Source organism: Paramisgurnus dabryanus, chromosome 2 (assembly GCF_030506205.2).
Source record: "Paramisgurnus dabryanus chromosome 2, PD_genome_1.1, whole genome shotgun sequence".
Taxonomy (NCBI): domain Eukaryota; kingdom Metazoa; phylum Chordata; class Actinopteri; order Cypriniformes; family Cobitidae; genus Paramisgurnus; species Paramisgurnus dabryanus.
In genome coordinates, this window is record NC_133338.1 from 29,021,937 (window position 1) to 29,036,247 (window position 14,311).

The 14,311-nt window shown below is 38.6% G+C and overlaps 1 protein-coding gene across 2 annotated transcripts; it reads left to right on the plus strand.

Annotated features, from left to right (window-relative positions):
• Positions 1-164: 164 nt before the first annotated feature.
• On the plus strand, positions 165-13,981 carry golm2 (golgi membrane protein 2). Of its 2 annotated transcripts, XM_065267725.2 has the most exons (10): positions 165-1,534; positions 6,615-6,669; positions 6,909-7,011; positions 7,178-7,268; positions 7,364-7,499; positions 8,012-8,095; positions 8,503-8,808; positions 9,385-9,516; positions 10,217-10,384; positions 12,660-13,981. In XM_065267725.2, the coding sequence occupies exons 1-10, from the start codon at positions 1,208-1,210 to the stop codon at positions 12,734-12,736; spliced, it is 1,479 nt and encodes a 492-aa protein (XP_065123797.1). In that variant the 5' UTR covers positions 165-1,207; the 3' UTR covers positions 12,737-13,981. The 2 variants fall into 2 exon arrangements, with proteins under 2 accessions (XP_065123797.1, XP_065123798.1); XM_065267726.2 differs by lacking the exon at positions 10,217-10,384.
• The last annotated feature ends 330 nt before the right edge of the window (positions 13,982-14,311 follow it).

A 14,311-nucleotide genomic window follows, 5' to 3' on the forward strand; every position in this document is an offset into this window, starting at 1 on the left:
TGAAGCGTCAACGTTCATTCTAGTGATGTAAAGTCCGCCTTCTCTTATTATTTGATTGTCCAATTAAAGTTGAGCAAACAGTAACTGTTACATACGCAGCCAATCAGATACGTTTACTTCATACGGTTGTGTCCACTGATTGGGTGTCGTAGCTGTGGATCACATCTCTCTGTACACCTTACACGCTGGGCGACATTTTTCTGAAATTAATCGAGACGGCTCCTCTCAGTTAAAGATTCAAAATAACAACCCGTCTACATTTTATCATCTTTTGTTGTTTATTTCTGTATACACGAATTCGGCGTTTATTTTTCCATCTTACGTCTGTAAGTTACCGACATAAGGACGCCTGCTGTTGTTGACTTTTAAGCGAACTCTAAGGCTAGCTGTGTATGTATAGTCACAATCTTACATAGAGTTGCATTTAGAGACGCGACAAACGCATATTTTCTGTTTGTTTATAGTGTGTTGCTTTACTTAAGGGGCGTATATAAAGCGCTTACAGATTACTGTACATCCGGTTTCGTTTGGTAGTGTCAAATGCGATGCTAATAGCCTGTGCTCTGTAGCTAATGTTAATAGAGCTTTTCACGAGCTCATCTTTTTTTCAGATCTGCTTTGTGAGTTTGTCGCTGTGTTTAGGATAGATCAATATCGGGTTGTTTGAATAAACCAGGATACAGTTCTTGCTCCACCGGTTTTGCTATTAGATCGACGCGTGACACTTTAGCAAGGTAATTGCTAATACTATTAACAGCTGATCTCTGCATTCAGAAGTCTGTACATCACACGAGCATGACGGCAGATCAGCAGAGATGACCTTAACCGAATAAAAGTGCACAATCAAGTTTTTAAGGATCAGCCGGAGGAAGGGAATCTTATGGTTTGCGCTGTTAGCTCGCATCAGCTGAGCTCTCAAATAGGCCACGTCGGCTGTGTGTGCGTGTTCATGTATTTGATCTACTGACAGTAGCGTTGCATGAATGCAAACAAGGAAAAGCGAGAATTCGCCAACTGTGCGGAAGGAACACGGAGGAAACGTCAAAACTGTAGTTGTCACCTACTTAATCTCAAGGTTGCTGTAAACCGAACGATTGAGGAGATATGAGTCTCATTTAAATACTTTAACATAGTAACTTTTGGTAAACGGATTTTAACGCTCACACAAAGCCACTGATCGCTATTTGCGTGTCTGTTCGTTCACACGATGATCGGGTTCAGCGCGAATCGACGCGGAGGTCGCCTCCCGTCTTTCATCCTGATCGCGTTATTGGTGATTATTGGCATTGTGTCGTTTAACTACTGGAGCGTGTCCACTAAGCACGGCAGGCTGCTGGACGAGCTTGCCGAGGTGCAAACGCAGGTGAAGCGCACCGACGCTGCGCGCTCCCGCCTGGAGAAGAGAAACTCCGAGCTGATGATGCAGGTGGACGCGCACAGGAAACAAATCGAGCAGAAAGATGGAGATTACAGCACGCTGGAGAGCAAACTGGAGGCCAGGGATGAGCAGCTGAAATCCTGCAACGATGAAAAGGTGGGTGAGAGAAGGGTTCCCCTGTGTACTCGTGCGCATTTTGCCTTTGAACCCAACCACTGTTATGCCTCATATGACAGATGATGCTTAACGATAACATAGAAGCACTATTTTGGGGTGTTTGGTTCCGTAATGAACTTTAACTTATGCAGAACCTTTCTGTTTGCACAAATGTTTTTTATTAGTTTTAACAGGTTCTACAGACTATAAAGGTAAGAAAGTAATAGTTTTATTAAAAACATTTGACTTGACAGGTTTTTTGGAGATCAGAAATGGTTCTCCTGCATAACTGCAAAGGACCTCTTTAGGCCTTGTCTGGCATGTTTATAATATCAGCATAATTGGGTGCCTGACTGGCAGGTAGAAGCAAAAGATATAATTTCGTGGGGAGAGAGAGAGAGAGCATACCTGCCACACTACTCTTAATAGATTCAAGCCTTTGGCTTGAAGGCTACCCTGGGGTTATGTGACACACCTGAAAGCCTGTGGCCTGAACCCATATGATCTGTGTGCTTGGGGCTGTAAGAGCCCCTCATACTCCATGTTGCAAGGGACAGCAGAACAAATTTGATTCACTTTCAGGGAAATATCTACCTTTCTTTGCATTTACCGTTCTATTGCTCTTGACTCTCCATTGTCAACCCTCTGAACAACTGTTTTGTCAACCAAGTTAAATGCGGTCTTATTTGTAAGTCGCTTTGAATAAAAGTGTCAGCAAAAATGATTAAATGTACACGTAAACTAACAAATAGAGCGACAAATTCCAAGAATGGATGGTGGAAAATGTTTCCTGGTACACCACAACCCAGTGTGTCAATGGTTTAAAAAATAGAATTTGATTCTTGCTGGGACTGTCATTGTATAAATATGTACAGTGTATCAAAGGTGGATGGCTGGTGTGTCAACATGTATGCACAAACAACACACCCATTTATTTTTCCTTTTCTATTACGAAATCGTAGATTGGCTGGTATATAATTAGCTTGCTATCATCTTTGCTTTATAAAGATCTCGAATACAGGAAGGTTTTTTTTGAGCCAACGACTTGAGGCATATTTGCGGCATGACTAATGATCTTTATCATGTCGTGACAATGCGGGAGACACCAAACAGACAATAATAAAACAGTATGCTTTTTTATTGTCTATTTTATGATAAAATATTTGTTATTGACATGGTAGTTGCAAACATGTCCCATATTATGTTCTGTCACTGAAAAAATAACCACTTTTAAATGCTCCTCAATAAAGGTGTTTTCCCCACATGATGGTGTACATATACGGCATTTACCAACTAACAGCATCTGTCCAGTTTCCTTGAAAGCAACAATGGTCGAAAAGAGTTCAATGGTAACCGCGACCATAATTAGCTAACAATGCTTTTGTGAAGCACACCCCAGGCCAGTACCACACTCTGAATGATAGTTATTCTATCCATTGTGTTTATGGTTAACCAATATTATTTGGGATCATTAATTATCTTAGTTACATTTTCATATAAACACCTTACTTGCTAAAATCACCAAAATGTACTGTAAGAGGATTTGAGACCTGATTTAAAGGTGGGGTGCGTGATTTTTGAAAAACACTTTGGAAAAGCGAGTCGGGTTGACTACCAAAACACACTTGTAGCCAATCAGCAGTAAGGGGCGGGTTTACTAACCGACATCGTTGCCTGGGATGCGTATGTGTGGGGCAGGTCTACCAAAAGAAGGTCCAGATTCTATTGGGGTAGCGGCGTGTTTTTAGGTGATATCAAATGTCAACATTGGCTTTCAGAGATCATGGACCCCGCCTTTAATGTAATCTCTGGGAGTGTGAGAAATCAAATAACATGAATTGAAGGGGTGGAATGATCTCAAATATATTCATTTATATTGTTAACTTGTTGATGTTCGTCAAATGAAACTTAAGTGGTCTAGTGAAGAAACTGTTCTGTGTAAGTTCAGTGTGTATGTAGGGTTAGCGAATTCTGACACTGTTTGGCATTTACTTCACAGAGCCAAATTTCACTGAGAAAAAATTGTGTTCATAATGGTGGAAAATTGATGATGTATGTGATCTTCTTGGTGAAATATGGCTTTGTGTAGTAAATGCCGCTCCATCTGAAAGCAGGTGATGACGATTTACTACTAATCACCAAACCGGCTTTACTAATGAGACACGCATGAGAATCGCAGGCAATGTTTTTTTTTTGCCCAGTTCTAGTATGCAGGACCAGTTAATGTTTACATGGGTTAATAGTTTTCTTTACCCACATACAGGAATATTATACATAAAGAATAGTGTCAGAATTCTACAAAAGCAGTTCAAATTAAATTAATAACTTGCTCTGTAATGACTTACTACAGCGCATGACTGCTTACTTTTTCATTCCTCCAAGTCCTTTTTTTCTGGTGGAATAACCAGTTTTACTCAATTTTCAAAAGTGCAATGTGTTGTGAACTGCTGTGTTTACGGAAGTATTACAGTATTAAGGGCCAGATCATATTGCATGAAAATCTGCTGTTTTTTTTCTGGATCTGCATGTGTCCTTGACCAAAGGCATATGTTGAGCCAAAGAGCACTTTAGTGGTTTGAAGTGATGCAAAGAGGCTCTGCATCTTTCACCTGCTGAATAGGGGTTGGGGGTGCTGAGCTAAGCTTTTATCTTTTCTGTAGTGTGACATTGATGCTTTAATTATTGACCCCTCTCATTAATTTCTTCTGTTCTGTTGGGGTGTGTGGGTTGTGTTCTTTTCTTTTTGTGCCCTTTTTGGGTTGTAGCTCCTCATAATGTTTTTAATAGCCAATATTTGCATTTGAATTTGTGATGATGGCAAATCATTGACCCCTTGACCATTAGATTCTTACAGGTGCATTGTGTAACTTTTATGAGGATCTCTTGACAGAAATGCAATATAATATACATAACTAAATTATTTGTGGTGTGTAAATACCTTACAAAATGAACTGTATTTTTTCATTACCTTAGATTGAGCTGTTTTTATCTACACCGTGGGCATTGTTTCTACAGTAGCCCTAAATGGACAAACTGTTCTTAAGAGCTTGTTTTGTCACAACGTTGTTTCTGACGATGACACATTTGTCTTTTGGAGGCTACTGTAGCTTCTCTTTGGCCCTGTCCCAAATGCACACTCTGGACTTGTGGACTTCCTCAGACTCCACACTTTGATGACATCATGTAGTGCACATTTTAGAAACCCTAAGTGCACCGGAGTCATATTTTGGGACAGACTTGAGCATCATGCCGGAAATAGGAAGAGAAGTTGCCCATCAGTGTGAACTCCTCCTGTCCGTCGTCTGATTGCTCAGTGGCAAGGTTTTCTGGGTTGGTAAAGTGTGTGGAGACTGCAGCAATGCGAGCCTTGCCGAAGACTGCATTAAGGGTGCAAGGGGGCGCTGATGAGCACACTGTGGAGCGTGAAAATGACACATTTTTACACCTTATGGACTCGTTTTCTTAGCAAGCACGTGCAATTTAAGGTCACAAGACTGAAAGTCCACATGAAGTGTACCATTTGGGACAGGGCCTTTGTGTTTCGTAAGGGAGGGTTGAGTTGTGGACTGAGTTGTTGGTTGCAATTCACAGTCTCGCTGCTAGATAGACCTTTAATTAGTGTGACTTATGAAAACATTTGGAAATGTGTACATTAAAGGGATACTTCACCGATTTAGCATTCAGCTTTGTATCTGTAGAAACCCGGCAGTATTACTGAATGACCATGTTTCCCTCCCTCATTTCCCCCTGAGAGGAGAGATATCTGCATTTTGGTTCTGCAAAAAAGTCCTCCGATGATGTAATATGACGATTTTTGCATCATCGGAGGACTTTTTTGCAGAACCAAAATGCAGATATCTCTCCTCTCAGGGGGAAATGATGGAGGGAAACATGGTCATTCAGTAATACTGCCGGGTTTCTACAGCTACAAAGCTGAATGCTAAATCGGTGAAGTATCCCTTTAATATATTTAGTACAGACAGTGCATTACCATCTAGGCCTAATCAAATTTTCATAGTCTTGTTGGAAAATGGCAGTAATCATGTTTTGGATACACAGTTTTAAAAAGAAATCTTGATTAACCCATGATCCCAGTGGTTTTATGTATGTTGAGGTAAGCTTGTCTCAATCTGATAGTGGAATCTATGTAGTAAGAGGTGAATTGTCTAGCGGTAACTGTTAGCCTCTGACTACCTCTTCAGGTGTAAAAAGAGTAAAACACAAAGTATCCAGCAACACGGAATTAATTTGTAATGGTGTAAAGTGTGTCAGGCATATTCTAAAAAATGGTGCCAAATAGCACTGAAAGCTCGTAATCATAGGGGAAACATTTTTTGGTGCTATATAGCACCTATGAAGAACCTCTTATGGTTCTACATAGCAGCATGTGGTTTTGCACAGGTGCTACATATGTGCTGTAGTACTAAAAATGGTTCCCCTATGATTACGAGCTAGTGCTATTTTTTTGTGCTATTTAGAATTGTTTTTTTAGAGTGCATGCTTGGGTTACAACCAGAAATGTGAATTTCAAATTTTGTTAAAGTGCTTGGTCCTAAAAGGGCTCACAATTTTTATAGATTTTAATAAGCAGTAACGTATGCCTCACATGAATCACAAAAAGAGAAAATGGACGGTTTGGTTTGTAAAGCCTTGAAAGGTGATGATTTGTTTTCCACAGCTACAGATAAGATGGGAAATTTTATTTCTAAAAATAAAACACTACAAACATTTGTGTAATTTAGGTATATAAAAGAATGTATTCAACAGTTTAATATAGCACTAATGCATAATATATTTTATGCAATACAATTGGTGTTGCATAGACACAAAATATTTATGGCTTTTAAACAATTTATATATTGTTTTGCTTATTTAAATGTTACTTCAAAAATGTGTTGCATTGTATATTTTTGGCTACTCTAAAGCAATATTATCATTTATTAACATTTAATTATAATTTAATTCATATAAGCATTTGTTTTTTTTCACGTTTTCTTAAACTAGACCACTAAGTATTATCACATATTTTAGATATATTTTGGATTGTCTGTCTTGACGTTTATTGGCGTGTGTTTTACAGAATAAACTCCAAATTGATGTCAGTGCCCAGATGTCGGAGCTTCACAGGCTAAAGGGTAAGATGTTCACCAGAGGGTGCTGTTTCTCAGTATCAACACTTAAATTATCTAGGATTATGCAAGTCAAGTGCAGCCCTAATTCGGCTGTAACATATTATTGATGTTATAGCTCTTTGTTGTTTCTCCCCAATCTGATGCTAATTATTAGATCATAATATAAAATGTTTGTGCATTTGACTGCTGATCTTATGGGATATACAGGAATTAATTCTAAAGGAATGTGTTTACATTTACAGAGCAAATGAAGGAGTTAAGACAGGAAATCATCCGACAGGAAGACCAGTTAAGGGAGGTGCGGAAAAACAACACCAACCTGGAGAAAAAAATAGAATATGAGAGGTGATTACAAACACCCTTACTGATTATGAAGGGATTGCATGCCTTATAGAGCCAATACATCAAAGCGATACTAGATTTGCAGATCTAAAGCATTTTTTTTATTTGGATAGTATTCTTTATTTAAGCCATAAGAAGGAATATTACTTTACTCCTCTTGCTCTTGCAGCTTGCAGTGTGGCCACAAAATGGCTGAGCTGAAAGCAGAGTATGAAGAGAGCAAGAAGAGAGCGGAGGATGATGCGGCCAAACTCAGACAGGTGCTTTGATATGTATAAGATACTGTACACACTCATTCATGCCTGTATTTACACACTTTATAACCTTCTTTTTAAAACTGTTTTGGTGAGTGCAGAGTTTAATAGAGACTGGTAAAAAAGAAGGAGTGGGTCGGCAACTGGATCTGGAACCGAACTTGAACAAAAGACTAGACAGAGACGCTGTGGAGCACCACACTGTGGCTTTACAACATGATGGCCCGGGTCTTAAAGGTAGCAAAAACACATTATTAAATCTTTTCCCCACCATCGTTTTGAGCCAGCGCCAGCATTTTTTATGATTTTCACAAAAGTTTAATGCCTTCCAGAAAATGTTCTTCTTTAAATATATAAACATACAATATATCAAATGAAAGTACAGACCCTCTGCTTTCAACAAACAAAAAAACATTTCATCCTACCTTTATATGTTTTTATCACCTCTCAAATATGGGTAGGTTCTCCAAAAATACCACATTTTGAGCAAAAGGCTGAGATAATTAAATTTTTGTGAAGGACTTTTGATAGAGATCAGATTCACAGTGATCCTCAAAACATACGCAGAGTTTGAACTGGGTAAGATTTGCCCGGAAAAACTCGTCATTGACAATGAAGCATTTTCTCTTAATTGGCGAGTTAACTTGTCAATGGCGGGGAAAGTGCTAAATGAGACATTTGGGTTATCAAATTCATATTGACTTTTATGTTTACTTATATATTGTTTTTCTCTCTATCACACACAAAAGATGAAATGGTTAAACCTGGTAGTGATGCAGGAATGCCTGGCATTGAGGACAGTGAAGTAGGCAAGATAGACGTTGGACAGTTTGGTGAGTAACTGGATGGACAACTGTAGCAGACCACAAAACTGTTAAATGCTGATTTACGAAAAGGTTTTATTTGTGAACATAAAATTAAATAACAATGAACAATACTTGTACAGCATTTAGTCTATTAGCTACATTTTATTTTCAACATTTACTAATACATTTAAAATCAAATGTTGGTTGCCAATGGACTAACATGAATGAATGATTGTATTTTATATTAAATAACATTAAGAAATACTTATACAAATATGTGTAGTTTATGTTGGCTAGTAAAGTACTAATGGATTAACTGGATTAACTAATGTTAATAAAAAGAGAGTAGATAAATAGATGTATTATTTAAATTATACTAATAATAGTCCATGGCAGTCATTTCTTTTAACTGAACATTTCACACGTTACTCTAGCACTAAAGAAGCCGGCCATCACACAGAAACACATGGAGCCTGCAGAGGCTGCAGCTATGCTAAAGGAAGAGAGGGCAGGGCTTGGAGCCATAGCCCGACCAGGAGATGATCATGCCCGTGGGCAGCCGCTGGATAAACCAGATTTGCCCAACGATGAAAGTCTGCATTTGAGGAAACACGAGGGCCTCATCCAGCAGCAGCAGCAGGTTCCAAAGCCAGTGGGTGACAAACCCGTGCTGTTTGATGAGGATAATAAGGTGGCCATAAAGGCAGATGAGTTTGGGGAGCAGCGAAGACAACTAGGAGGTGAGAGATTATGTTTTCATTTTTTTCTGTTTATATTAATTCTGTACCCGTTCAGTGTTCAAACACACACTCACACATCTATGGGAAGTTACTAAATAGATTACATTACTATATGTATATTACATTGCTATACATACAAGTTTTTCATTTAGATTTTGTATTATCTTCCTTTGATCCACTGTTTTCTGCAGTTAATTCAGCACAAAACACATAGGACAGGGTTAAGATTAATCCAGGACTACTGTAGGCTTTAGTTATATTAGGACATTTTAAGTAGTTTTTACAAAAATACCTTACAAAATCTATAATTGTGTGCATCTTCAGACAAAACAATGGCACTGATACAAAGTGCAGTATGTTTATAAATGAAAGCAGCTCAAACATGCATTTTAATCTGGGACTAGGATAAGCCCTGTCTGGGAAACCACACCTAAATGACCAGCTATAATTTTAAAACAAATAATGTTAAATCATGGCTGATATTGATTTTTGGGCAGTTATTTTTCCTGGACTCATTTTAATTATATAGTTAGCTGTGCCACACTTTCTTTTAAATTAGATTTTCTGTTTCTTTAGCTCCAGAAGATTTTAAGGCAGAGGGTGTTGGACTTCCTCCTCCTCCTAACCCTGCTGAGGTCCTGCCCAAACCTATCGATCCTCACAATGGCAGAGAACCTGCGCCCGCCGACCCCCCACGTCACCGTCAGAGTAAGTATTTAACAGTACTGTGGTAAGGATGAATGATGTCTCTAATTCAGACAACTAACTAACTCAGGATTGTTCATGTATGTGTTACTGTCATTTGATGGTAAGATACCAGTAGATTATCTAACCACATCTCAGTTATAGTCTCCTAAAGTAAAGGAATATTTCACTATAAACCCATGTTTTTTTGCTTTGTGCGAATGTAAGTAAAAAGTGCAGACAGAGTGGACAATGTGTGTGCAATATAGATTGTAAAGCTGTATAGACTTTATTCTTGTTTGCCAATATAAATTCAGACATTTTGTGTATGTGTGTGTTCTGCTGATAAGGCTGATAACTGTGCTGCCTGATTTCGCTCTCTCTGGCCATAATTCCTCTATACTACCATATTCCCCATTCCATCCAGCCCACCTTTTATTGTTTAAGGTCCTCTACCACCAGCTCCATTCCTCACTTGCCCTCTGCCATTTTCTTGGGCCTAAGTTATGGCGTATGCATATTTTTGTCACTACTGTACCTTCGGTTTAGTTTGCACCTTTTAATTTTTCTTTATTCCTGCTGTGAATGTTTCTTATCTGTCTGTTTGTTTTTCATGCTTTTTCTGACTGTTCTGCTTTTCTTCTCCATTTTGTCTATTATTGTTCTTTTTTCTTTCTTGTTGTCTTTCCTTCCTTCCTGATGGGGCCGTTCTCTGCCTCTGCAGGCCGTTTCTTTGATGAAAATGAGTCCCCTGTAGATCCGCAACACGGCAATAAGCTGGCGGACTACAACGGGGACGACGGCAACGTGGGTGAGTATGAGGCGGACAAGCAGGCCGAGCTGGCCTACAATGAGGAAGAGGATGGTGATGGTGGGGAGGAAGACGTCCAAGGTGAGCCAGGGGGATTGCGACCGCTTTGCTATTCCGTCTCCTCTCCCCCTCCCCTCCCCTGTCCTGTTGATGTGCTGCTTAAATTAAGCCATTGGTTCAGTCCTCATGGGCTTGCAGCATACTAAATTAGTTTTTTTTAACGCAACAAACTTTGTAGCCTTTTTGTGATTAGTCGTAGGTGAAGCACTCAACTTAGTGTGCTGAGAGCATGTGTGAATGTCAGAGATGGAGGGCCTGAATGAGCGTGATATCTTTAAAATGTTTGGGCCATGTGGTTATGTGGTTCATCCTCTCCCCAGCATGCATCATTTGACTCTCATGTGCGTGTACTTTACTGTCCAAACGCCAGTCAGTAGCTGCGTTTCCATTACCCTTCAAATTGCCCAAATTGAAAATGCAGCCAATGGAAATGGGTCAATTTCACATAAACTCCCATATATCACAAAAAAGTTATTACTCTCGGGTGAGGTGTTTTTTTTTAGGCAATTCGAAAAATGAACATATCGCATTTACAGGTCACCTCACGGCACGGTTAGTTTGGTTGAAGGACAAGACAGAAGAGGTGTGTTCGACTTCATGTGGTGTCACCAGAACCGAAAAGCGCATGACATCAAAATATTGTGAGAGATATTCGTGAGTCAACTGCTCTGTATGCTCTCGTATTTTGATGTCACCCGTGTATAGGTCTGCACAGCACCATATAAAGCAAAACACACTTATTGTGTTGGCATGGGCCGGATACCGGTTTCAAGGTATACCGAGGTTTTAAACAGTCAAGGTTTCAAAACCACTAAAATGTTCTGTGATACCGTCTCCAAGGTATGAGCTGTGTTTATACAAAAGTCATGTGATTGATTTGATGTTTACGTTTATTATACATTACACAAATATTATATTTTTTGAAAGCATATTATAAATTTAAAGGCTTTATTTTTACCTGGCATTTGAAAATAACACATTTTATTGTATATCGCAACACCGTGAAACCGTGGTATTTTTGCTAAAGGTTATCTTATACCGGCCCATGCCTATCATTGTCATATTTTTTGGAATGACTTCTTGCGAGACGACAAGATTACCTTTTAATCGCATAACATCGGTTAATGGAAACGCAGTCCTATCGTAATAGTTATTTTGTCGACATTCAGAAAATAGAACTAAAGTTTTGGGCAAATCTTTAATGGAAACACAGCTGTTGTCTTTACTAATCTTTGTGTTTGCTTGTGTAGAGCTGTTGTGTCGGCATGTACACTCCATTTTGCTGTTCTGAATGCCATTTGTTTCATACTATGGTTTTGATGTTCTTAATAATAAGCCCTTTCAAAACCACCATTGTTTAGCCATGTAGATGTGTATAGTGGACACAGATATCATGGAGAACTATTGTCTGGACATATAGTCCCCCTTCATCAGCTCCCTCTGTGACTAAATACATCTTGGGTTACATGCACACTGCAAAGTTTTGAAAGTTACAAATGCATTTAAATGCAGAAAAGAGTCCCGTATAGTATTCCTTGTGTATGTATTGTACACGCTGCTCTTTTAAACATACTATTGAAATGCTTTAACGTTTTGTGCTTGCATAAAATAAGAAACCTAAAAAAGAAAATACATTTTAGTATGCATAAAACATACAGGATTGAAATGGCAAGTTTTGCCAAAAGGTGAGTAGTTTACATTGTGTTTTGTTGTGCACCTTCTTAAGCATCATGTTTGGTTAACCCCTAGAATGAAGCTGATGGGACCAAATGAGCATTTGGCTTATATTATATTATCTTACTAACTAATATGCCTATATATGTATGTTGTACATGTGCATTTTTGTTGCTTCTATTATAGTGTCTGATACTGCCAAACTGTAAGTTATGTGTTTTTGTTGTCAAGCCGCAGGGGTGGGGTGGGGGTGTATTCTGGGATGGTCCCTATGTCTGTCTTGCAGTCTGTTGCCCATGTCCTTTTCCCTTTTCCATCCAACAGAAAAACTTAAAAATAAAGTATTAAAAAAAATCGCAAATGCTCTGCACCTCAGATGAGCTGTGCCAGGCTGCATTTAAAACTGTTTCTTCAGTGTACAAATTACATGGATTTAATGTAGGTGCAGTTGTCAATACCTGAATTGTTTAAGAGTGAAATTGGTGTGAGCACCATATTTTGTTGCAGTGTGGATGTGGCCTCATTAGCACTTACTCTTATTAGTTTAAATGAAATTAAGCATGTTTTCTTGACTCTCATTGTTTCCTTAGTTGTAATAGTTGTTGTTGTTGTTTTTTTTCAGATGATGAAGACCGGGAGGCTCCAGTTGAAAGGGCTGTGGAATATGGAAAGCGACATAAAGCAATTGACATCCTGTAGTCCCATCTGTCAAAATATTTTAAATTCAGCCTGGATGTTCTTGAAAATGAAGTTGCGGAGAGAGAAAAAATCCCTTGGAGTTCAGCTGTGATTTTGTTGTAATGTATTATTGGAGACATTCAAACTTTTTAGTGTCTTCAAAGAAGAACGGGAGTCATGGATGTGAACTTGATCATCGCTGAAGAGACTTTTATTCAACATAAATGCGAATGTTTGCTTGCACATGACCTAATTTGAGAGTATTTCCATCTGCACAGATTTAACAGATTCGGGTTTTGGAAGTGAGAAAATTATAATGTACAAATGCTGTTTTTTCCTCTTTTGTAATAATAAAATTCCTTGGACCGGAGGACATTACTGTGAATAGACAGATAATATGGAAGTGATATTTCTGTTTGTTTCACAAAGTGGAAAATATTGATACTTCAACTATTGAACAGGACCTACAGCACACAACAACGTTTGTTCTCCTCCAAGAACTATTGAAAAGCATAATGTCCCTTTATCTTTCTGGACAACAATTACTGTAGACTACGGGAAGATGTGGCTAAGTTGCTCTTAAACTTTTTTAAGCACCATCTTGTGCAAAATAACATCTTTTTTCCCAGATATTAGACAAGACTTGTACAATTGCTGGAACCATTTGTACTGGTTCTGGATATGAAGGATCGCATACAAGTGTACACAGAGTTTTGTAAGGACATTATTGCATGCAAAAGACAGCCTTTGAAAATCAACCTGTAGAACAACAAGCAATATTTTGTGCCACAGACTAAACCCATCACAGCTGTGAGTTAGCTTTTTTCTTGCAGGTAGATGTACAGTACCTAACCAAGAAGTCTATGTGAAGAGTAATGCTGTAGAATACCAAAACTCTCAAATGGAAATAATGACCTAACTGTTTTTTGTTTTTCAGTGTCAAGCGAAATATGATAGGGTTCACAAACTGAATGTACTCTTATAGCTTGTGATTGTTTTGAGATTGTTAAATGGGTGTTTGGGCTCTCTAACTCTTACAAAGCTGTGCAGCGCAATCCAAGGATAACGTTTAACAAAAATGCTTTATATTTCCAATAAACTGCTCCTGTTTTGGAAAGTAACATTTTTACCACTGTGATTGAAGTAACAGAAAGTAGTACCAAGATGAGCATGCTCCAGAAATCATGTTACATTTTCCCAGACTGCTTAACAAACAAAACTGGTTACATTAAAATGTCAATAAATGACTTGTTTTCTGTATACAGAGACTGACTGTTTATATTTAATTTTCCACTCAAATCAAGAGTTTGTGCGAGTGGCCACTGTTTGCTGTATTCTCTTTTTTTAAGACGCATGTGTAATTTGTATATAACTCCTGTGAATGCGTGCGCATCAGTAGTAGACGTGAATAGAAATTTAAGTTCATTCAGGAATACTTCCAAACAAGTGCTTTCGTAACAGGGTATCACCATGACAACAAGAACGTGCTTTTCCTTCTACTCATACCCAGCACGCTCTGCTATTTTTACCGCTCCGTTGAATTGCTATGCACACGTCTGCTGCTGCTAGCATAAAGTTTATTTGTGCCCCTTTTCA